General features: G+C 47.8%; 2 protein-coding genes across 20 annotated transcripts in view; one reads left to right on the top strand and one right to left on the bottom strand.

Moving 5' to 3' along the window:
- Positions 1–25,212, top strand: part of cp (ceruloplasmin) — a 430,985-nt gene that overhangs the window by 223,225 nt on the left and 182,548 nt on the right. The gene's annotated exons all lie outside the window — the stretch shown is intronic.
- dlg1a (discs large MAGUK scaffold protein 1a) overlaps positions 1–25,212 on the bottom strand; it is a 170,864-nt gene that overhangs the window by 80,726 nt on the left and 64,926 nt on the right. For 9 of the 19 annotated variants that reach the window (XM_069197367.1, XM_069197369.1, XM_069197368.1 and 6 more), the window contains 2 exons: positions 15,057–15,221; positions 7,611–7,718 (listed from right to left, as the gene is read on the bottom strand). In XM_069197367.1, coding sequence (XP_069053468.1) covers positions 7,611–7,718; positions 15,057–15,221 — 273 coding nt within the window. Of the gene's footprint in view, positions 1–2,983; positions 3,113–7,610; positions 7,719–15,056; positions 15,222–25,212 lie in introns of those variants that run through there. The other 10 variants (XM_006637411.3, XM_015360746.2, XM_015360733.2 and 7 more) reach the window with 2 other exon arrangements.

Here is a 25,212-nt window from a genome sequence, read left to right as displayed (position 1 = left end):
CCTCATCTTCTTCACACTAAGGGCAAACAGAAACCTACAAGTCCACAGGTAAAGCATGCGAGAGGCTGCAGTGGGAAGACGCTCCTCTATCTTGATGGCTTCTCCTCCTCTCCCACGTCTCTGACCGGCCGTTCAGGCCCCCAGCACTAAACGCAGGGCCGCACAGCCCAGCCCGTGTGACCATGCCGAGAACAGGCAGCCGGAGCTCAGGGGGCACCCCGAAAAAAAAAGTCTGACTCGTGGTTCCAGCCGAGGGGAAGCCGTTCCGAGTGGCCTAGATGGAATGCAATCAGGACTCAACCGACTGGAGGCTAAATGATTCTGGTAGCCCATTGCAGGATTCGGCCAACATCAAAAACAGGACAGATCAGGACACTTGATTCGCAATAGTTCAAGAGCAAATCTACGCCAGCAGCCATATCACTCTGCAACTCACAGCTGGCAGCCCACTGGAGCTCAGCAGGAGTGAGCCTGGTCAGTATCTGGATGGGACCATCCAGGCTGCTGCTGGAAGAAGTGCCAATGGGACCAGCAGGGGGCACTTACCCCGCAGTCTGTGTAGGTCCTAATACCCCAGTTATAGTGACAGGGACACCATACTAGAAAAAGGCGTTGTCCTTCAGATGAGATATAAAACCGAAATCCTGACTCTCTGTAGTCATTAAAAACCCCAGCGTGTTTCCCCAAAAAGAGTAGACGTCCTGGCCAAATTTCCCATGAGCCTTTACCAATCATGGGCACCTAATAATCCCCCTCTCTGAACTGGCTTCATCACTCTGCTCTCCTCCCCACCGAGAGCTGGTATGTGGGGAGTAGACTGGCGCATCATCCAGGTGGGGCTGCACACTGGTGGTGGTGGAGGAGAGTGTCCAGAAAAGCGCTATACAAGTGTAAGAAATTATTAATTAACTATAAAGACAAAAAGGACAGCTTCATATGCAGTCTGCTCCCCACAGTGTTCAGTGCGCTGCGGTGTTCAGTTAAGCTGGACAGCTACGTACGCAGTCTGCTCCCCACAGTATTCAGTGCGCTGTGGTGTTCAGTTAAGCTGCACAACTACATATGCACTCTGCTCCCCACCGCGTTCAGCGTGCTGTGGTGGTTCACAGTGAGAATCAACAGTCCCTTGCGTGCCGGAGAGCTTCAGTCCCACATGGCTCTCACCTCCCCTTTAATCAGCGAACAAGCGATCACTCATGTCGAGCAGGACTGATGAGCCACCGGCCCGTAACGCCTACGAGGTAACCGTCCTCTTATTCAAACAGCCCGCCCTCCACGGAAAGCCGCAGTTTCAATAAACACACTTGCGACGCCGCCTATGAGGCAGGAGGCCGCGCTCGGGAGCCCACGGAACAGGTTTTCATCCCGTACGCCTGTATGCTAAAACGGCGGAGACGGCTGCAGCGCACGTAGCACTGCGCCACTCATCCTTCCCCCAGCCCGCTGCCGACGCCGTTGGGGCTCAGGGGCTGGCGGCGCTGTCGCAGCCCTGCCAGACAGCAGGGAGGGGAGAGCCCCTCTCTCCAGGAGCCTCTGCGTTCCGACATCCCCCCTTGGAAGGAAGCCTACATGTGTGCGTCGGGGAGCAGCTCTGCCCACAGCGGAGGCCATGCTAGCGCGGATGCTCAGACGCCCCTCCATCACTGCCGCCGGCGCTGTGTTGTCATGGTGATCCGGAATAATGCACTAGCACCCCAAGGCATGTTTTTAATTTGTTGCGTTAAAGAAATACCAACTCCTCGAGCAATTAAGGCTCTATTAGGTGTTCTGACGATTATTCAATACGTGCATTAGTGGCACAAAAGATCCTGACTTTGCAATGGCAGATGTGCGACACCACTGCCAACAGAGAAGACAACCGCACATCCAATGGTTTTATTTTTAGTCTCCATTCTTTGGGAAAATAAATGCTTTTTTGGGGGGAAAAAATTCTAATTTTTGTAGCTTGCAGAAACTAAAAATGTAACTATAAATTGGTGTTCTAGGGTTTATATTTCAATTGCCTCTCAGGCTGAATTCACAATGGGACGCTTTACATAACACCCCCCCACCTAAAATAAAAGGTTTCTAAGTTAGACAGGTGAGCTTATAATCACTGATAAGTCGCTGAAACACTGAGCTAGAAAGCAAAAGCATAAATCAGTAAAAACATTAAGGATCCCTTTGATTAAGAACGTCAGAGCTGGAAGAATTGATGTCAACCACAGCCTTCAATCTTTATTCAATAACTAGAGCACCTGCAGCTCTTCTCAGTAAGCTGCAACCCTTTGCTGTCCCTCTAACGGGCTGCGCATCACTCTGCCTGCTCTCTCGGCACCGAGACGCGGATTACACGACAGAGAAGGCAGAATGAAAACTCGCAATTCCTCAAGTGAAAACATGAGATGCAACACGGAAGAATACCCTGAGCAGCGCTGGTCTGGAGCTTGAACCGAGACTGCCGCCGCGCACTGAAAATAAAGAGTTAATCAGCAGTCCATTATGGAGATGCTTTTCTCATTACATTCCAGAGCCCAGAAGGCACAACCACCTTGCGCATCGATTTTTCTAAATGTCACTTCATTGCGTTCTGATCCCCAGAACATTACAGGCGCCTTTCTCCGAGGCGTTTGCTGGATCCGAATGAACTTGTGGGGTTAAAAAAAAAAAGCTCTCCTGCCGTTCTCCTAAAAGGTTATGGCCATTTTCAGAACATCGGGCAAAAGACAACAAAACAATCAGGAGCTTCGGATGCAGAAATAAAATCATCTTTTGCCCAGGACTTCTGTTACTCGCTGCGCTACAGCTCAGTTTAAAAAGACAACTGGAACCGAGCAGCGAATGTTAGCAATTTCACCGGTGCAATGCTATTTTTTTTTTTAAAAAGACTGGGTGAGTGAGCATGCAATGATCTGAGCTATTCCCACCGGTACAGAACAACTGCATACATTCCCATTACCCCCGTCTCTCAGCCTGCCAGTGGCCGCCGTGACAGATAACCTACCAATAAGTGCAGATGCAGCCGTCTGGTTCTCCTAATGGTCCTGATTAAGCGTCTCCCCATCTTTCTAGCATACCACACTGACGCTAACATCGCGCGCTGCTTATCAGAGTTCCTCCAAGTTTCCTCAGCACAGCGACGGCGGCAGGTCTCTGTGACTGATCGCCCCCCGACGCCGCAGGGCCCATAGAGGAATGATGGCTGGGTGTCACTCTGTGCCACAGTGCTGCAGATCTTTCAGCAAGGCAAAACAATGACAGCAGGATCCCAACTCGCAAATCTTATTTGCGCCCTTCCTCTTTCCCGTGCAGTCTGCTGTGATCATAGCAGCCTCGTCTGAAACCAGCCTCGCTGTTCTTTTTGGAAACTTTAAATAAATCAGCAGGCGGCAAATGAGATGTTTCAGCACCGAGACAGGACTGACATCAGCACCCCTCTGTACGGTTTCAGGAGCTGGAGCTCGGGAAACAGTTTTGAAAATGTTACTGTCTGAATTCCTGAGCGGGGCCCTCCCCTCCTCTCACACGTTGCCTTCAGCGTGGTTTCCACCAAACAAGCCCTACAACGCAGATGTGATGCATTTAGTGCTCCGCTGGATCTAATCTCCAGGAGAGGCAGGTAAAACAGCAGAAGGGTCTAAAGCTTGGCACCGTCTAGAAAGGTGCCAGTGCCCAGCTCCTGCGATCATTAATGAGTCAGCAGATGACGCTCCCAGAATGCTGACTAAATGATGCTGCACTTGCTCTGTAATGTTTGCAGCCCAGAGGAGAGCAAAGGCAGCCTTGAGCAAGGACGGACTGCTGTTGGAAGAGGAATAAAAGGGCTGGGAGTGGGAAGCAAGCAAGCGTATACTTTTTTCTATTTTTTTTACCTTCACTCTGCGTTAACCTCCTGCTATTCTCCCGTTAGCTCACTGTACACTTTTCACTGTAGCAAAATTAGTCTCCACTGACGCTGGACGTACCGTAGCTACAAGTGAAAAACTGCACTGCCATGACTGTGCTCCTGCCCTTGGGGTTTGTTTTCGGTTTATGCCGTGTTCAGAGTCTTCCAGGAAGATTCAACCCTACCAGTAAGTGCAGATGCAGTGTAAATGGCTTCTTCCCGTAAACACATAGCCCCCCCCCGCCGATAACTATTTCCAGCTTTGGTTTAAGGTACCTACTATGTAATCATAATGGGGGCTTAATGTTGATCTTTAGACTGTCAGGCAACTCTGGCTGTTTCTCTCTAGGCTGTCAGAGGCCTCGGTGAGCTTGATCTTAATGCTGACATTTGAACTTTCACTCCGAGTCCTAGAGAGGCTATGTTGATTTACAATAAATGTATTTGCTGCATCATTAAAATTCAGAAAGGATAAACCTACAGATCTTACACTGTGGCGTGGCGGAGTAGAAACTGCAGTCCCTAATGTCTGCACTTGACATGCATCGCCAATAGCAGCACTAAATATTCTCCTTGTCAGTTTCAACTATGTACCATGCTGTTCATGAATAAAAATACTCCTGTCTGAGTCAGGATGCCTGAAAACTTGGGAGCTGTCCAGAGTGCTGAATACGCATTTTAAGAAATAATGTAGCTCACCAGTACATATTGGGGTAAAGCTACGTGCCCCATTAAAGGCACCATGACTCAGTGGGATTTTTAACAGAAACATGACTCTGGAACATGCAGGAAAAGACCTGAGTCACTGTTTTATGCCTGGAACAGCACCTTTCAAAGCTGAGTTTTCAATGGAAAATTGAGTTTTTCATTCCATACTACAGCAAAAACAGGCACCAGGGTGTGGGCTACAGGAAACTGGTTAAGATCATAGTTCGCACAAGAAGTGGTCATTTGTTTTCCCCAATGGCCCATTCTGTACAATTAAAGCACAGTATCAAACAGATTCTGTGACAATTATCCATCTCCACATCTAATTCCAACACATTTTGTAAAGATATCGGCCAGAAAGCCCAGAGTGCTGCGTGCTTTAAATGTCTTTTTTTATGATAAACACTGCACATCTACTGCCATTATCCATAAGCATCTCTGCCAATCATGTCCTAATGGAGCAATGCATTAGTTCCATAATAGCAAGTAATGGGATGCTTAAGTGCTTCACATGTTTCACCTTGGGAGGCTCAGTTCATTTGTTACCTTACAGGACTGCGTGCTGCTTCTCTTACTGGGGGGCTTCATTATGGAAATCGGGAGACAGAACAGCGACCTTACCCCAGCTGTCCTCACAAGGAATCAACACACTGAGCGAACTCGGTGAATACAAGGGGTGTATGAAAAGAGGAGGTGTTTCTTGTTTCTTGTCCCGTTCCAGGACTGTTAGACCCATTCTGGTCTTCACATTGAGCAGGCTCTATAAGTCCATGGAGGGGGGCCAATATTATTTCACACCTTCTGGAGTAAATGTGCCTAGGAGAAAAGATTGAAACGATGCTCATCATACTGCATGTCCGATAAGTGCAATGTGACCAAGAACCTGCAAATAAACTGCTGTGCAATTATCGGTCTGTTCATGTTCCTGTGCGGTTTAACACAACAACGTGAAAAACAATTAAAACTTTTATTATATCTATTGAATAATATGATGGAGTGAATCAGAGCCTGAACTGCAGGTGAACACCTAGAGACTAAAACCTTTTTGGTGTGTGAAGACACCTGAAAAGACTCCAAAGCCGGAAACAGAATTTTAGTTTTTACTTTTCAGTGTGAACTATAATTTGCGGTTTCTTTGGCAAGCTAGAATGAAGGAGTATTTTTTCCATTATTCCTGTCCGCTTTAAGAAAATACAAAGTAACAGTTTGTAGAAACAATCCATTTCCCAGCTGCACTCCGTGTTCATTGGGAAGAGCTTGCATGGCAGACTGTCAGCTGTTTTGTCTTAATGCAGCACGGCTTGTTTGCTGGGCATCACACCTGCACAGAGACTTCCCCGAGACAAGCAGCACTGACATCGAATCCCACAAATCTAAAGACCTCCTGGAGTTCAAATCGACAGAGCAACACAGTATAAAATTAAATGCAAGTTTAAAATCACTGTTACAATTAGACAAATTACTGCACGTATGGGCCTGATGAGTTAGTCAAAATGCAGGTGGGAAAAGCTTTTTTTTAAAAAAAAAAAACAAAGAAACCCTAAGGCAGAAACACTCATTACAGCATCACTACCTTTCAAACAGCCTCTGCCAAGCACTTTGATCCCCTTCCTACCATCTGTTGTATTTCAGCTGCAGCCCATGTCATGCGGCCACAATGATGTGTCTATTTCACTGGCGTGCAGGCCAAGAACCCAGCTCTCTCTCTCCCCCCCTCATCCGGGACACGGCTTTCTTCACTGGCCGTCGGAAACTCGGGAGTCGCCTCGGCTCTCGTGAAAAGACCTGCTCTGTCAGCTGAGCCCGATTCGGAGCCAGGGGTGAAGGAGGCCTCAGCTGGAGAGGACGTAGACCCGGCTGGGCCCCTACAGCACGCGGGCAGCCCCTCATCAGCCCACACCGGCCGGAGGAGCCACAGCCTGCCTCGTCAACCACTTGATCTGGGCTATATTTTACTTTCACTTTACGCTCAAGGGGAGGGTGTCTGTTGCCTGATAGACCAGCTTAGGGAGCTTGCAAGTTAGGCTTGTAAGTTACAGGAGCAGCGGCCTTCACAGTCTTTTTACTTAATGACTGTAATTACATAATCTGCATTAGCACAGTGGGTCTGGAAACTGTGGAAAATGCTTGCAGCATGTCAGTGCAAGAGCTGCAACCATAAAAATGCCTCTGACATCATCTTGGAATTCTCGTACTGCATGCATGCACTGTATGGGTTTATTCCAGTAACATTTGTAAACGGAAACAATTCAGGACCACTTCACTATTATGTATCCATCACCTCTATATGAATATTTCAGACTGGAAGCAAGAAGGAAACAGACATGCTTCAGCATTTGTACCCTAATACTTACAACAGTCCCCTTTCTAAAGGTTGTGCCCAAAAGCCCTGTACAAAGAGCCCAGTGTTCAACCTTTAACCTTTCTTCAGTGCAGTTAGTTGCTATCTCTGGGGTAATTGTCCAAACAGTACCACAAATCCTGTTTTGTAACACGTCCACAGAATATATGCTAGATGTGCTTGTCTGTGCAGATCAAAAGGGGAACAACCACAAAAGCACGACAGACCATTCAACACATCAAGAAAAAGCAGGACAGGCGACTTCAACTACAGGAATGCCACACTCGTTAAGAAGCTCAGCCCACATGGCACACTAACAGACAGAACTCAGGAATGACCAAACATAGTAAACACAAGAGATCACAGTTCAAAAACATCTCTGCACAAAAAGGACACAGAGCAGCCTGCAAGCTCTCTCATGCACCGTGACACCTCTGCCACCTAGTGCTTGCAAAGCATACTGCAGGACAACTTTAAGCAATGCTTCCACCAGTACACTAAAAGCAAAGTTTCTTCCCCAAAAGATAACAGCGAACACTGCTTCTGGACCAGCAAGCAAACAATGGTTTCTGAAACTGACAAAAAGGTAAGCCACACCTCGCATAGACTCAACAGATACACGGTTTAGCACAGAAAGGCTAAATAAGGCAAGGACAAATGCCAAAGATGCCACAATCCACAATCAGGCAGCGTTACCTGGGAGAGCGAACCGTTTTGTATGTACAAGGCCGGCAGCGCAGAAGCAGGTATCTCGTCATTTCCTAAAGCTGATGGGCCATCGAAGATGCACTCCAGCGATTCTACCTATAAAGGGGCATGTTACTGTACCTGATCGGAAACAACCCACAGCAGCAGAGCACAGGAGTGGGTGTGAACAGAGGAGAGAAAACACTCCACAGTCATTTACACAGCAGCAGCAGCAGAGGACAGGAGTGGGTGTGAACAGAGAAGAAAGACACTCCACAGTCAGGGACACAACAGCAGCAGCAGCAGAGGACAGGAGTGGGTGTGAACAGAGGAGAGAGACACACTCCACAGTCAGGGACACAACAGCAGCAGCAGCAGCAGAGCACAGGAGTGGGTGTGAACAGAGGAGAGAGACACTCCACAGTCAGGGACACAACAGCAGCAGCAGCAGAGCAAAGGAGTGGGTGTGAACAGAGGAGAGAGACACTCCACAGTCAGGGACACAACAGCAGCAGCAGCAGAGCACAGGAGTGGGTGTGAACAGAGGAGAGAGACACACTCCACAGTCATTTACACAGCAGCAGAGCACAGAAGTGAGTGTGAACAGAGGAGAGAGACATTCCAGTCAGTTAGCAGCTGATCAGATCCTTTTGGTTACGAGACAGATATTACTTGACTTACAGAAAAAATGGAACTGTTTCAATGAGCTGCCAACATATCATTCATATGGTAGCAAACAGTTAAAAATGAGTAAGGCAGGCAAGAAGGATCTTGTAGATATGACTGAAATTCAGGAAAAAATAACATTTGATAACAAACAAAATAGAAAAGAGTCAGAAATGTTGTGACAGGCTTTAATAATTTCATCATTTAAAAAACTTCATGGTACCCCAAACATGAAAGAACAACAATCAGACAACATGACTAGACATGAAATCTCTATAGCTCTACACGATGACCATGAACTGTGGAAAATGCAATCTACAGTATTTTAATGAACACAGAGCATGAGTCTCACAAATCGATCACTGCTTTAAGTATTAGAATGATATCTAAAGTCCCTTTCACTGTTACAAAACTGAGTCAATGCACACAAATGCAACAGAACATCACAACATTCACATGATCACGTGTATCCAGATTGACAACTGGGAATTTTGGCTGTTTATTGCTGTTCTTCTGTGCTGTATTCCAGCTCTTTGGAAGGTCTCCTTGCTCTTTGAAACTGTAAACAGTGTTTATTGAACACAGCCACACAGTCTGAGCCACAATGCTCTATTTTAGATCAATTCTACAGGATCTTTGATATGCGTTTGAAACATCCATGTGCGTCGGTGGATGGTTTACATCCTCTCCCAGACTACCTCCCTTAGGTGTCCCTCTGGGGTCTGGACCAGGGCCCCTTTGTTGTTTAGCCTTTACACCTACACTTGTGTGAAGAGCCACAACAACCCCAATAATTAACAAGAAGCTTCACATTGGGGGGGTGGAAAAAAAGCGATTTAGTCAAATTATTGAATTGATTTCACAATATTCTAGTCACGGGGTGTTCGGGGAAACCTCTCTGAGATGAGGAAGAAAGGGAATTATTCAGCAGGAGCCAACTTGGGAAAGCTCTTCCTCTCCCTCAGTAAAGGGATGTGTCCCATTTCTGCTCCAAACACTGTAGTCTGAGCAGAGCACTGCTACCGTCAGCATTCAGCACAATGCTGGTGGCACTGACACGGCCACTATATTGACCGTTTCTGTACTTGCACAGCGTCTTAAATCAAATCATGGAACCAGTCAAACCATTTGGAAATGAACAGTTTAGGGTACAAGGCCTTAGTGTGACATCTACTGCAGAAACCTTACAGCATCAGTGTAGTGAGAGGTGGGTTGGAAGAGAGTTTCCTCTCTAAAGTCTGAAATGTCTTTTGTTAGGATTATTCTGCTTCTACACTGAAAGCACTACACAGCAAAGAGAAACCGCTGAGTAACCACCACACAGTAAGCACTGGCTATTTGTTTTATTAGCTACAACTACAGAAACTTTAATGCTCACTAATCTTCTCGCTATGCTCTCCTTAGTCTCGTCAAGCATCACAGGAAGCGATAGGTTTTTATAGCGAGTATTGTACGGCACCTTGGTAACGGACAGCATCGTCACCGAGAGTTCACAGGTACCACACACCTGGGGAGGTTCAAGATGTTAACTCCATCTGCTCTGGCAACGCTACAGGAAGACTGGCTGTGCTGCTTACATACTCTCTATATAAATAGCTCCACTAGCAACCTGCAGGAAGCATAATATCAAATCCCGAGCAAGAAACGGGGGCAAATGTAATTTTTAAACATGGAGTACACAAAAAGGATAGCAAAGAATAATCCTGAGTAGGGGTTCACTTTTTTTTTTTTAAATCAACAAGCGCATGCCAAATGGCACAGCACAACTGGACAGGAAGTGGTCAACAGAAGGCATTAAAAAGGCTCTTGGATGTGCTGGCTGAAAGGCTAAAACGAGGATGCCCAGCAGTCCAGTTCGGACCAGTGAGCCAGTGTGTCCAGAGGAAGGATTACTGCCCCTGAAAGCCGAACTTGGGGGAATGCTCAGGACCTGGAGGGCAGTGCAGCCTCTGCTTCACAGGCCCAGATATGCATGGCAGGCACTCCCTTTGGCAGCCCGGACACCAACAGACATGTGTCCAGCAAGGGCAGCAGCTCTGCTGTTCGTGCCGATCCTGGGCCGCCGGTGTCTGCCGAGCGGAAAGACCCCGGGCCACTCATCTGCTGGAGCAGCTCGCCACGGACGACCTTTCACTCCTCCAAAACCCGCGCTTGCCCGCTGGCACCAGATCTGTGCCTGTGGCCACTGGCCCGACTCCATCACAACGGACGTGGCTCCACTTCACAGACGTCTCACTGAGCACTGCCTCCACATGGACGTGCGTTAAATAAACCTTCCCTTCTTCCTCAGAGTGACACTCTCACATCTAACAGTCTTTCAAGCACATTAGGCCCTGATCAAAATCCTCACCAGGCCCAGGTGCACAGAAGGATTCACTTTTCATGACGACCTTTTCAGTTTTTCCACTCAGTGTTTGTACTTTGGATATGCCAACGCTGTCATCACGCTTTCCACAAGGTACCCTTACAACATGCTCAAAGTCCAAACGCAGAACTCAGAAGACTAGGAATCCATTAAAAAATGTTGGGAGTCCATGTGAAAGTTCCAAAGCTTATTTTCAAAAGCTTCTGGCAGCATCCTTTCGCATTTTAACCAACTCCAGTCATCTTTAAACACATGAAAGCAAACATCAGTGAGCAGAAATCTTGGCGCATCCCTATTGTGAAACTGTACTCTATTTTGGCATGGGGTTCACTAATTAGGACAAATTAAATTGCCTGCAAAACACACCTCTATGCAAACCTATATCTTCCTGTACTGGATTTGGACATTTCTCTAGATACCTATAGCTCATCTATAGTTTTTAAAAAGGGTAATTTCAAAGGATCCTAAGTGTTTTTCAGCAGAGGAAACAGCATCCACCTGGGCTATGTCAGGCAGCTATCCTGCACCTGCAGCCCCACTGTACAGACAATAAGGGGGAGGAGTGAGAAACTGCTTCACCAGACAAATTAAGCAGTGAACTTAAAGATCTTGAGGGAGGCCAGATTATCCAGGGCCAGAGTGGAATTTAACCAGGAAAGCAGGGTTAACACTCCTGTTCTTCTGAAAAGCCATGGGATCCCAAAAGTAGTTGGGACCTCAGTTTATTTTTCCTATAGCACAGGATCCCCTGCCACCATGCCGGGCTTCCATACTGTGGTTCAAGGGGAAAAGCACCACCTACTGGTCTATGAGCCCAACATTTAAGATAAAAATAATCAAAATTCAACAAATTATCTTTAATTCCAGGCAAAATCCAGAAAGACAAATCTTCATTTGGTTAATTCCTATGAAGGGTTTAACTGTTTAAGCAATGACATGACTTATCCACTAGGTGGGACCAGAGATCTTTATCCTGACAATTCACACACGGCACCCAAGAGCATTCGACTTAATTCAGTTAAATGAATGCACATATGAAACTTAGCACGTGTATGCAAGTTTTATGGTTCTACACTGGCAATCTATACCCAACAATGGACAAAAAAAAAAAATCAACTGCTCATTAAAAACATGCGCAAGTGTAATCCCACATGCCCACTCTGCTGCTCCTGTGTTCTCTCCCATCATTCATTCTCCAACCTCACCTCCATCAGGTGCAATGAACTGCCCCCAGAAATCAGGACTGCTCAGCCCCTGATCGCCTTTCCCAGCTTCTTTAAGACTCCTCTGCTAAAGAGAGCCTCACAGCTCTCAGCTGCATCCTTCAGCAACTCCTACCCTGTACTTAATTCCCCATTTGAGGATGTTTACTCACCTGCGGGGTGTCCACATCCATTCTGCACTGCCTCCACATGTTTATAGCCTGAACACTGAAACACAAACCTTGGGGCACCGCGGAAACTACGTGGAAGTGCATTTAAAAGTGAGAACAGGGGGCACTTTTTGGATTAATGAGCTGGTCACTGACAAACAGGCTAGATGAGTGACACACAAGGAGGTGTGATTTGGCCTCTTAAGTCCAACTCCTGTGTGACACCTGCTCTTATTCGTCATGATTTGCTCCCTGCTGTATCCGCATTTAATGTCGACTTCCGTAAACGCTGCCCTGGACGTACCGGTAGAGAAACTTTGAATCCCATGCACCGTGTATAATTTTAATGCTCACTGGGTTATAAGCATTCAAAGGGAGTATTTAAGGAGGCATGTACTGCAGTAGTGACATGACCAAATGCCATTGTGCTTTTGTTTTGTTGACAGGGTTGAACCGATCGCTGGTTGTAAGACAAGTGAACAGTCCGAGCCCTCGAGCGTCAGAATCCAGACAACATCGTAGTTCTCCTCAAATCATCAAAAACTGCAGAGCTTGAAGAAGCGTGTCTGGGCCGGTTCAGCACTGAGGAGGGAGGATTTTCCAGTCCCCATTTTGTGGGCCGCCGTTTCCCCCAAGGGGTACAAGGCACCCCCAGCCGCTGGGCAGGGAGCCCCAGGTGCCAGGAGGCGACGGGCTGGGTCCCTCCCGAACAGGCTGACCCGCTCCCGAGCCGCCCCTTGCGCCGGCGGGGCAGAGGGCATCCTGACTAGGGAGGGCTGTCAGCGGCTCTCGGGCGCTGAAGATTCATCTTCCTGCCCCTGTTACATCTATAAATACTCCGGCTGCTCTCGGCTAGGCTCCTCCCATCGTCAGGCTGAAACCGGGACGCCTGGTGATAAATCGCCACAACCTGCTCCTCTCAGAACTCTGACGAAGCGTTATTCTTTCCTCATTAAGAAAACTCCTTCCTCCGCTCGCCACGAGGTCACTGTCCATCCTCCCACGTCAGCCCCTGGTCCTCCCCTGACTCCCAGGCAGACTGGTCAGCTCCTACAGAGGGGAACCAGCTCGTAACACTGGTGTGGTCTCCCGGCATGCCAGCTGCCACCAGCGTTTCAGCCAAGGAAAAGCTGAACAGCACTTCCCAGGCAAAACCATTTTCTCACCTCTTCACCCAGTCCAGGGCTGCAGGGGAGCCAGAGCCTGTCCCAGCAAGCAAGGGGCACGAGGCAGGGTCCACCCTGGATCCAGCCCATTCCAGGACACACACTCACACCAGGGCCAGCTCCCCACCAGCATGTCTTTGGACTGGGGGAGGAAACCGGAGCACCTGATCGACAATCTGGAAATTGTAGCTGTGTAATTTATTGTATCCTAATCTTAACCTAATCCCTATAAACTTCTGTCCTTCTACTCTTCTATCCCTCTTAACCAGCTCCGCGGATAAAGCACTTCAGTGCGGACAACACCGCTGTGTGGGGTACTGCTCGTGCATTGATAAACCTTGATTGATTGAAACCCCCACGAATGGGGAGAACACACAAACGGCACTCCCAAGTGATCTATCTTAGAAAAGAGTGACATGGGAAGGGTCACAAAAACTGAACCCCTGAGGTTCATACACACAGTATCAGCTCTAATGGAAAGAACATATGCATTTCTACATGCTAAACAGCAACATAGATAGATTGCTTTTAAAAGTACAATCGGTATCTGTAGTAGTAACAGCCTGTAATCCCTTGTATGTAGTTGTCCACAAAACACATAGTGAATTCTTTAACTTTACAACATCAGCAGATTAAGAGCATTAAAGAAAATGGTGTGAAGCTTCTTAGGGAATCTAAAATCAATGAGATTGTGCAGACATCACCATAAGCTGCCAAAATGTCCAGAAAAGGGCACAGGAAATTTGAACAACAGCCTATTATTTTAAAGATGGGAGAATATTCAAACAGGATCTGAAACCAAGACACTCATCATGCAACTAAACCTGAAACCCTGCAGACTGGGCAAGCAGCTCGAGGCCAAGCAGGGCTGAGATCAGCTCTCATCAACCTGGGGAGTCTGTCACTAACGTAGTTCACTACACAGGCTGTGAAGACTGGCTAGACAACCAGATGAGAAAACACATTAACCAGCCTTGATTTCTCCAGGAATGACAACACTGAACAGACACTCCAAACTAGGGAAAGAAAGCATGCAACAGCGTACAAAATAAACGGTAAGCAGCAGCCCCTTACTATTGATTTAAGGAGGACAAGGCGAGATGAGACAGGCCAGGATTACAGCCAGTCTATAAACCTTGAATTTCAGTTCCTTGGTTTCCACTGAAAGTTAGTGAAGCAGGCAAAGCAGAAACCACCACAAGAAATGGATTTTCAAGGACAAGGTAAACAAGTTTGTCAGGTATCATGTTGAAACATGGAACTTTAAAAAGCACGCTAAATCTGAAGGAGGTCCTCAAATGATCAACAAGACATCTCTTCTGCGTTAAAGACTTTTTCCCAAACTGGAAAATTATATATATATAACGGCTAATGAAAATCTGCTGGTTTAGAGCTTTGTAAAAGAACCTTAAAGGAAGAACTTCTAAACCGGTGCATGTTCTGTCCTTCTAGAGCAACGGGTGCTCTGTCCTTTACGAGGCAGCAAGTCCAGCCCTCCCTCTTATTGACCAGCAGGTAGTGGACATGCTATCGAACACCTCTTGCTGCTGAAACACAGCTCGCCTCCCGGAGGGAGCACTTACATCACCGTTCCCAAAACTAACTCCTCGGAGAGGGATCCCTGACACCAACAACAGGACCCACGGAAAACAAGTGGCTTCTGCCTGAACTTCCACCTGCTGCACTGCGGAGAATTCCTTCGGTGAAGACCTGCGTGTGTGCGCTTGTGAGCCTGGGTGTGAGGGTGTGTGGCAAGGGCAAGAGACAAAGCCCCCACCTTTTTTTTTGCTTCAGCCTACGTGACGAAACGGAACAGGGAAAGACAGAAAGTAACGAGAATGGAATGCAGACGGAGGATGGGAATCCGCGCCGCTCCGGCCCCTTACCTTCATGGGCGAGATGTGGGAGTGCGAGACGAATCCGTGCACGTTCTCGATCTGCGAGAGGTTCTTCTCCGAGACGTGCACCAGCTCCGGCCCCTTCGCCTCGCTGGCCAGGTGCGGCGAGCTGTGCTCCTGTGGAGGCGTGTCCTCATCTTGGTACCGGTACTTCTGCCGACACAAGCGGAGCAGAAAAGGGCCATGAATGAAGTGGGCAGGGGGGGGAGCGTGTGTGAGAGATCGGCTTGGACACAGCTGAGGAACTCCCCCGCCGCCCGTCCCTCTCCACAGCCTTCCTTCTGCACACAGAGCGCTGTGCTGCAGCTCGACCGCGCAGTGCCCGATAACCCAAAGGCACCACAGTGCCGCCCAGCGCTGGACACAAGCTCTTACAGCACAGACGGGTTCACTACGCCTTCTACGGCTTGCTCTAGAACCTGTTAAAGGGTGAATACATTGCAACGTTTTCCCCCGCTAACCCGGCCTCAGCAGACACCACAACAGTCTCTTCATCATTTCAAGACATAACAGGACCTGCTATTTTTGAGTGGTTTGTCACGTGTTATCTGTTTTTTAGCTCGGGTGTACGTTTCGCTGAGACTCTCAAGGAGGGAGGCAGTACAAACAGCCCCCCCACTCCGGTAGCTCTGGGCTCGCTGCGCCCGCCCCTCACTCGTCCGCCTCCACAAGCTCTGCTTGTCTGTTTGCCAGCCTCATTCAAGACTCACCCGCTTCCAGCTGGCCTCATTAACAGGGGGAACATGGCCCTGTTAATACCCACAGGACAGGGCAGGGGGTGCCGAGGAGCAGGGTGGATCAGCAGGCGAGTAGACAGTGTGCCAACTAGGGTCACCTGTGCTCAGGGTCCGAGAGAGCCCCAGGTGCTGTTCACCCTGCTTTGTTCGGCAGCAGCAGTTTCCACATTCCTGCATGGTTGGGAACTGACTGAGGGGTGTCTCCTCGCGTCTCCTGCTGCACCATGCATCCCCTTTTCAACAGCAAACACTTTCAGCATCAGAAAGACATCCCACCCCAACCCCACTCCTCCCACCACCTGCCCTGGTGATAGTGCAGTAACTTTCCCACACAGCGAAGGAACACTGAACTTTTTTTAGTCTTGAACAGAGGAGAACACAAGGGGACCTGATACAAGTATTCACAATCCTTAAGGGCCCCGACAAAGACAGCCCAGCAGAACGAACAGGGAGACAAGAACCCGAAGATACCAGTGGGAACCATGTGAAATTGCACTTAAAGCTGTTGTTGAAGCGGATATCCCGGCTTAGTCCTGGCAGGATGAAATCCCGGGATTAATTAAGCAGCTACTAACTACCAAGCAAGCTAGATGGGCCACAAGGTCTCCTGTCTTCTGTTCCCTTTAAGTATTGTAAAACAGGACAGACCCGGAGAGGAACTCTGTAACTTTCAGAAAGAGAACAGGGGGCCGTAACAGCTCTCCGCTCACTTTTACAAACCCAGAACCTGAAATTACTCGATATGATTTCGAGGAAACTCAGAAGCAGCACTGTGAACCACACCTCCAGACGCGTGCTTCTTCAGCACACAATCAACGCCACCTCTCGGACCTGGGAGACTGCTCACAGAGACGCAGCAGCACACCAGGCCTCACCCTCCACCACTCACCACCCACACCAAGCAGACTTCTTTCAACCACCTGGAACAGACACGAAACATGTACCCTAGTAAGCTCTGAGTGACAGTGCAGGACATCTTCATTGTGTCCTCTCTTTAGGAACAAGCAGGTGTAGCACAGCAAGAGGCTTTCCGACTGCAGAGCCACGGAGGAAATCGGACAAATACAGCCAACCTGATAAACAAGCAGGAAACAAGGAAACGCAAAAACACACCCTGCTGCTACTTTCAGTCCACATAGCCCCTGAAAACTCAGAAGTGTCTTGTACGAGCTTTAAAATTACATGAAAAGTACTTCAAGAAACAAGTGTTTTTGTACAGTACTGGCTGTCAATGGCAGTTTGCATGGAGCACTGCAGGCTCAATGAATTCTGATGCCTGGGGAAGGAGACCAGTTGTAGTGGCTCGTTGCCTGACCTCTCACAAAGAGCACTGTGGATTCCCAAAGGGGTGCAATACTATTCTGGTAGCACTTTAGTAGCATTCTGCCCAACACTGGAAGCTGACTAACTGCATTTGCCATTTAAAAACCCAGAACTGCATGTGTACCCCATTCTCTTGGTTTGAATAAAGAAACAACTGAGGAAGGTCACGTCAGGCCACAACCCAGACTCCCTGTCACTGAGTGATGACAACGAACGTGGTTCCGAAAGTGCCGACGGGAGGGGAAAAAAAAAATCATGCTGCCGTGTTTTTGCATGTTGTGAGAAGCTGCCCTTTCTATTCCCCACTCCTGAAACTGTTGGGAATTCTCCCCTGGCTCCCTAGCGCGATCAATGCTTGAATCTGATCTTGGCGACACTAACTTACCTCGAACTGGTGTGAACTACGAGGGAGAAGAAATGCAGTTACTACCCAAGATGCCTGCAAATGCAGCTGCCTTTTCAATGGGTTATGATGTTCCTTAGATAATTCTCCTGTAGCAGTGTGAAACCGCAGGACAAGTCGCACTTTCACAGCAAAACGTCAACTGCCGAAACTAGGGGTCTGAGGGCTGTGAGAGGCTTCACAAAACTTGCTGTTGGAGTCCAGGCCTGAAAAAAATTGAGGTATTACCTAAATAAATGAATCTGTAGAATATGGTAATGAAGTAGCAGCAAGGGCAGATACCAGCACTTTCAGCATCAGACGCATGTAACTGTATAAACAAGTCACTGTACTCCACAGCCTGCGTGTTTGAAAGATTTCTTTAACAGGTTATCCACACTGCTCTAGTCCAAAAAAACATACAAAAATAAAAAAAACTCATTCCATTAGCATCCTGCAAGTGCCGATGGGTCTTCAGAAGCTTGTCAGGCTATGCAACACATTTAAGATCCTGCAACGTACTTTGGCATTTCCAAGGTGCTAACTAAAGAGGATCTGCCATAGGAGGAAGACTCCCCCGGGTTAAATCATAGCGCCAGGATGAAGATTGCTCCAGTACACCGACTGATCCGATACGCTAACGTGGGGCTTGACTGACCAGACCTATTCAGCGCTTAGAGGATTTGCAGGATTTATCTATGCTGAAGCTCCCCAGAAACCACATTCTTGGATTCACAGTTGCTGCTGTAGTTAAACAGCGCTCTGTTCCACGGGTTTTAAAAACTAATCTCGCTGGGTGGTGTTGCAGATTGACAGAGCTTTGCGGATGACATCTAAAATAATTAAAAGTCACGACGGCTTTGGCTCTCCTTAAGCAACCAGGGTGAAATAAAGATGACTACCCAATAAGAGAAAAAAAAACATTTGGTAAGGGTGCAGATTAACTTACAGTAGGATCCTTCAGAGCAGTTCTAATGTTATTTGACCACTCATGTTAAGTTTCATGGCACCAGAACCTTGCATGTGCTGGATGGAGATGAAGAAGCAAGCGGACTGCTAGCTCGGACAGCTCGCATAGATTCTCAATCTCCTCACACTTCACCACACAAAACCCACACGGCAGTGGGGAAGCAGGTAATGAAGCTCATTTTGGACAAAAAGGATCATGTTTTGAGCTGTCAGTATCGTGCTCCGTGGCAGACGAGTGTGCTCAGGTACAGAAAGGACAACGCTGGAAGAGGAGTGCACAAAAACCAAAGCAATCACACACTGGGGGGTTTGGAATAAAAGTTATTTAAAATTGAAAGCCTGCTCTCTTCATCATCTCCCCCCCTCAGATTCTGAATTACAAGAAGAGGTGAAGACAGTCCTTTTCGGTCCTGTTTGCAGTTTTCCGTGTAGCATTGAGCACTCAAAGGTGTCCTGCAAAATATGAGCGGGTGAAAGCGATCGTGCAGGTATCACTCTGACGAGCGAGATGCATGCCCCCGTCAGGCCAGACTGGGACCTGAAGAATTTGGAGGTGCTATAACATAGCTCAGAGATCTGCTGCTGCAGCCTGTGTGCAACAGCCAGCTCCTCTCCATGACTCTGCTGCAGGGGTCATCATTCGCAGCCCCGGGTGAGTTCCTTCACCTGGCAGCACAGAGGCCTAAGCTTGAAACTCGTGCACATGACAGCAGATATGGGCTGCGATATCTGTTTTTTTCAAGCTTGTCACACATACTGCCTTGACAAATAAAAATGAAAAAACAGTGTATTGCACACGTTCCTTTAATTGGATAAGGAACACATGAATGTTTACCACCGAGAGAAGGCAGTTTGCCTCATCCATCTCATTAGTTTGCTAGCAGCTAACTGATCCAGAATGGTCATCCAGCCTTTCCTTAATCAACTTCTCCAGCATAGCTTTGTAGCTTGTTCCAGTCTCCCATCTTAAACACGGCTTATAACAAAATCAGGGATGCAACTTTGACTGCATGAGCAGTGCTGGAAAACTAAGCAAACAATTCAATTCTGTGCATCTAACACTCCCATTTCTGGTACTTGGAGGGTTTACACATTTCTAATGTATAATTTGCAAACCTCAAACATTAATGAGGCATTTATGGATGGTTTGACCCTCGTTAATGAATTAAATCATTTAATATAGTAGACCTGGTAGCAACTAACCTCCTCTGCTTATTTTTTCAAGTCCTGAATTGAAACTTGCTGCCCCCAAAGCGGACACTCCCCCCTTTAAGATTCAATACTTCACACTTTGACCAGTTTTGCCTCGCTCCCTGCATTAGTACGACCTCTCGAGTTGCAAGTGGCCGGACTGCAGTAGAATCACCCAATTACACTCCAGTAAGAGCGAAAGAACATGAGCTCTGCATTCAGCTTGACCACTTCGCAGTGCCAGATTGTAAATGCGAGAGAGAGAACAGAAAGATTTTTTTTTAGCCTGAACAATTCAGAACAGGGCTTCCCCTGACAGAAAACACCCTCCGCCTGCAGCAGCGTGCACCACCCACTCCCTTCACTGGGAGCAGAAAGCACAGCAGGCACCGCCGCCACAGCAACGGGCACCATCTTTGCTTGACTGCACTTCCTGCTGCAGGTGATGCTCAAGTTAAAGAGGGGAAGGGGAAGTTCCCCTATTGGAAGGAAACTGCTCCTGTTCATGTCCACCGTTAACACACAGTATCACTTGCGCATCCCTAAAATACACAGCAGTGGCACGACCACATGCTGTACAACAAGACCAAAAAATGTTCCTTATGTACTCCGCTGATAACAAAAGCCCTGTTTTGTGGGAATTTAAGTACTCGTGATAAGTTTTTCTAGTTATTTTAAGAGATACCGATATGATTAACAGAATGCCGTACTACAGTAAATAAACTTTCACAAAACCCGCATGCCCTTTTCCTGACAAGGCCGTACTCCTCCTTCACAGATAGGATGTGGTGTGCATGTCATGCACTAGACTTTCTCCTGCTTTGCGACCATAGAAACATTCATACTTGCAGCAGATCTTCAGAGAGCGAAGCAAATCTGCTCTTTTCTGCTCTCAAAACACCCTCCAGTGCGGCACCCGCCACCTCCATCACCAGAAGGCCGAGCTCCTTTCTCCAGCTCTGAACAGGTGCCACCAGGCCTCTTCTCCTCATCTGAGATCTAAGCCAACAGGACTTGGGGAAAAGGGCGCTGTAGCCCTTTCCTTTATGTCATAGCCCCACAGGCCCTTACACAGAGGAGAAGATGGGGGATGAAATGGATTCTGCTCTACTTCAGCGGCCCCATGCTCACTCAAAGTGCTGCCACCATGTGGTGAGGACAAGTCCACACTAAGAGCCATGTGGGAAGGCCTCTCTTAAAAAAAGAAAAGGGCGGAGCAGTGGCTCTGTGCCTCAGGATCTGCACCTGTGGCTGGAAGGGTGCTGGTTCAAATCCTACTCCATTGGGCCCCTGAGCAAGTCCCTTAACCCCAGCTGCTCCTGGGGCACTGTATAAATGGCTGACCCTGTGCTCTGTGTGTCTGTCTCATGGAGAGCAAGCTGGGGTATGTGAGAAATTGTATACGGCAATTAAAGTGATCCTATCTTATCTCTTCCCCTCCTCTCTGCCTTCCCAATACACTGCCGAATCAGGGAATCAGAAAGCTGTGACCTGGAAAACACTAACATACACCAATTATTTAAATCACTTGTCCAATTAAAGTATCAGAAGCAGAGCTGACAATTACTGAACGAGTATAGTCTGGCTCTTGAATCTGAGATCTGCTGATTCAGGTCTTGTTATCCAGATGAAGCCTCCACACTGGAGGCAAGACAGCATTCTCCTGTCTAGCAACAGGTCTATGGAGCTCACTGCCAAAATCGATGTTAAACCCCCTGTACAACATTGAGATTGTAGACTTATTACATAGTTATAACAAGAAGCAGAAAAGGCCTCCAGTTCTCCAAGAGTTGATGCACGGATCTCCAGTCTAAGGGAGTGACAGGCAGCATGATAATACAACTGAGACCTAAGAAACGTTCGAGCACAGATTAAACGAGCAACATCAAATATAACCTCAAATGTTATAAAGAGAAAATAAGCAAATACCTGACCGACAGGATCATGCATATGGACAAAAAATGAAAGAAAATATTTTAACCTCCATATCATAGTTTCATCACCTTCATCAAATAACTTGGTAAAACTCCCCCCTAAGCTGTCAGTATTCATTATCTAGGATTCCAGCCCAAACCTCACAGAACCTCAAAGCCGTCTCTTACAAGTGTTTAAGCTTCAGGTGCTGCAGGAAACCTCAGATTTCAGACTAGGTGCTGCAGAAACACTCCACGCCGCCTGAGCCAGGTGCTGCAGCTGATCTGCAAAGGGTTCTGAGTCATGAAAACGAGAATCTAAAAAAAAAATGTACAGATGACTATAGGGGCTGATAAAATCCTTGATTCGTGTGTCAAATCTTGGGGTCTACGATTTAAAGGTCACCTTTGGTCACCCATCAGACCTCACCTCTAGATCACAGGCAACAGCGTGGTATACATCAGCCCACTACTGGCCTTCCTTTTAAACCACTCCGGCAAAGACAAATAGGAGGGTCAGGCTTCCGATCGGCTCAACTGATGCTGATGCTGATGCTGGTTGTGCTCCGGGGTCACAGGTTCGAGCCGGGCTCACGACAGAGACCGGGAATCCGCAAGAGGCAGGGCACTGCCGAGAAGGTTGGTGAGTTTTAACTCTCAGCAACAGAGCCCCCCGGTGGCCGGACGTGTGGTGGAGCGTCTGAGGGACACGCCTCTTCTCCAGCTAGCAAGGGCCTGCAGGGGAGGACTGGGCTGCCCGTGACCTGTTCAGAAACACCACAGGGAGGAGGAGTCGGCCTCCTCTTCCTCATCCTCGGTCACAGGGACCGCAGCTCTGAAGTGAGATGGGGGGGAAAAACTGGCAATCTCAAATTCAGAGGATAAATAAAATAAAACGCAGCAATCAGGCCTGAAAAGGGATGCAGCTGTCCTACAAAGAGAGTCGGGGATATGTGGAATAAACTACCCTGCCACGCTATGAAAGTTTCAAAAAGCATCTGGTTTGATTAACAACCCAACAAGCAAGATGAGTCAAACCCGTGTCCTAGTGTTAAACAAATACCGCGGGACAACATCCTATATTTTTGAAGCATAAGGAGATTTGATTTAGATGTGCAACAATCCAATACAAACTGAAAATTAAGATAAAAGAGGTCAACATTAGGACAACAAAGGCAAAACAGCTGTTCGTGCACAGTTTAAAGCAGACAAGACAAGTCAGAAGGCTATAGTGTGAAGAGGAACTCTTCAGTATTGCAGTTTGTTTTTACTATTCTACCGACTGACAAAGCAGTGGGGATTAGTATAGTCATACTCGTTCGGTACAAGCTCAGGGCACGTGTGCAGTGCAGCTGCTCGGTCCCTGGCCTGTCACTGCGCACAGACCCCTCTCTCTGCTGTCCAGAGGCAGCCTCAGCTCACTAAGATTCACCTTCACCCCATCTGCACTCCTCAGCCTTTACTTCCCACAAGACAACTGAAGGGCAGGCAATGCACAAGAGACAGGAAACCTCCCCCCTGTGCTAGTAAGAGGACTTTTCCTTGCAGGTAACCGCTGTGAATAAATTTCCCATCTAATCACGGTTAAATCTGAGGTTTGAGATCTCTACAGCTGTAACGATGTATTTCTAAGTATAGAACACTTGAATACACCCGAGAATGACTCAAGAGTTTTCAGCCTTAAGAAGTTTAGCTTACTTGTGTTATTCAGTGAACACACTGGTGACACTTCCCGGAGATTCCAATCCAGACAAGCAAGCATTTTCAGGAACTGGCTTGCACGCACAACACTGCTCAGAGACTAGCTTCAAGGAACAGCAGAAATCAGCCTCTCTCTGTCCCCAGCCTCCATGAACACAGATGCTGTGGTAGAGGTGAGAGCAGCATCTCTTAGCAACCAGTAACATGGCACTTGCTCTACCTACCCAATCTTGGGATTTCACACGTGCATTTCTAGAAAGACACTAGCACAGCCGGGTGCCTTCAGACATCACGAGGAGAAGACAACCCTGCTCCAGGACTCCTTTTCCAATTTATTCAAACAACCTCTGGCCGATATCCAATTTCCAGTTGTGCTTCACCTACAGAGGCCCATACGGCATACTCAGGAATACTGGAGAAAAAGCATTGCTCAAGTGTTTCCTTTGCCAATTTCCTTTCATAAGGATAAGAAGGATTGCAAGAATAAAGATGCAAAACTCTGTTCACTAACTGTGGACTAACCCTATATTTCCGTTTTCTTTTCTTCATATAGGACACAAACCCAGAGGCAGTCAAATATTACTGCTCTTAATGAAGAGTGAAAGGAACGTTCCAGCCCGGCAGGTCAGGGGGCAGTCAGGAGATGAAGCAAAACAGTTTGCTGAATCTCGTTTAATAACCGCAAGTTTCTGAAGTTCAGCAAGACTATCTTGGAATAATCAAAGGCTACAGGTCTTGTCTCTAGAACGATAATTGGTAAAATCAATGATTTAAGGTGCTACATTACTTCCAATACCACTTAACCCATCATCTTAAATACAAGGGCTTATTTCTGAGTTTCTTTTTATAATTTCTGACTGGCTAAATGACTTGTTTCTCCAAAAAGGAGCTTAAAACTATGGGAAGCATTTCAAAATAATGCACTCTGCTGCTGAGCTAAATTGCACTACTGGGCTCTTTTGCTTCATCTGAATTGAGGAGGTTTCAGCCTTGGCTTGTTGCCCCGAATCAGAAATCAGGCTTTCAACATGTACAAAAAAACAACAACAAAATAAGTAGATCCTGCGCAGCGCAAAGCTGGTCGCAAGTTTCTCAGCTCTCCCCACACTACTGCCATGAGCTAGTAAGTGGCAATACAAAACTCTACACCTACACATTTCAATTCAAATGGACATTGACCAGATCAATGCAGAAATGAACATTCAAATACAAGCGCAGGATTCGAGCAGGGCGCTGCACCAGTGTGCGCTGGCTGCAGAGGAACAAGCAGACGGACTGCATGTCTGAGTGTCTGAAGAACCTGAAGAAGGGTGAACAGCTGAAATGTTTTCTTTCTGCTTTTCAACTTTGGAACTGGCCTTCACTTGCTCCCTATTCCCCATCCTTCCTTACACATTCAGAGGAGCAGAACACTGCTCAGTTCTACAGACCGTACAAACGCCCGTGCAGGACAGAGGAAGAGAGGAGTGCCAGGTTCGTGGCGGCTTGTCTCGGAGTCTCAGCGGACCTCCCGAAAGAGCTTGCTGGAGCCGCCGTCAGCCGGGCTCAGCTCAGCCCTGCCCAACAGGGGGTGTACAGCACCATATGGAGCACAGCGGAAGGGCCCGTGCAAGCAGAGCCCACACTGTCCTCAAAAGACGCGCTGCCATCTCCTCGCCTTCCACAGGAAGCGCATCACAGGGACGACGACGACGCAGCGAGGGCACAACTGAGCGAGAGGCAAAGCAGGAGCCGGGCTCCGACACCGTCCCGAAAACACGAGGAAGCGAACTGAAACCGAGAACTGGAGGCGCTGCTTTACACTAAGGGCTGCGGGAGAAGGGAACAAGCTGCTCTGCCGTGCCACCGAAACCAATACGAAGCATTCCGTCATGAAACGGCCGGATGGCCAATCAATGAACAGCAACCAAACGAGCTGGAGGGGCTCT

This window comes from Lepisosteus oculatus, chromosome 13 (genome assembly GCF_040954835.1).
Source record: "Lepisosteus oculatus isolate fLepOcu1 chromosome 13, fLepOcu1.hap2, whole genome shotgun sequence".
In the NCBI taxonomy this organism is placed as follows: Eukaryota; Metazoa; Chordata; class Actinopteri; order Semionotiformes; family Lepisosteidae; genus Lepisosteus; species Lepisosteus oculatus.
This window is presented reverse-complemented; position numbering and strand designations above follow the sequence as displayed.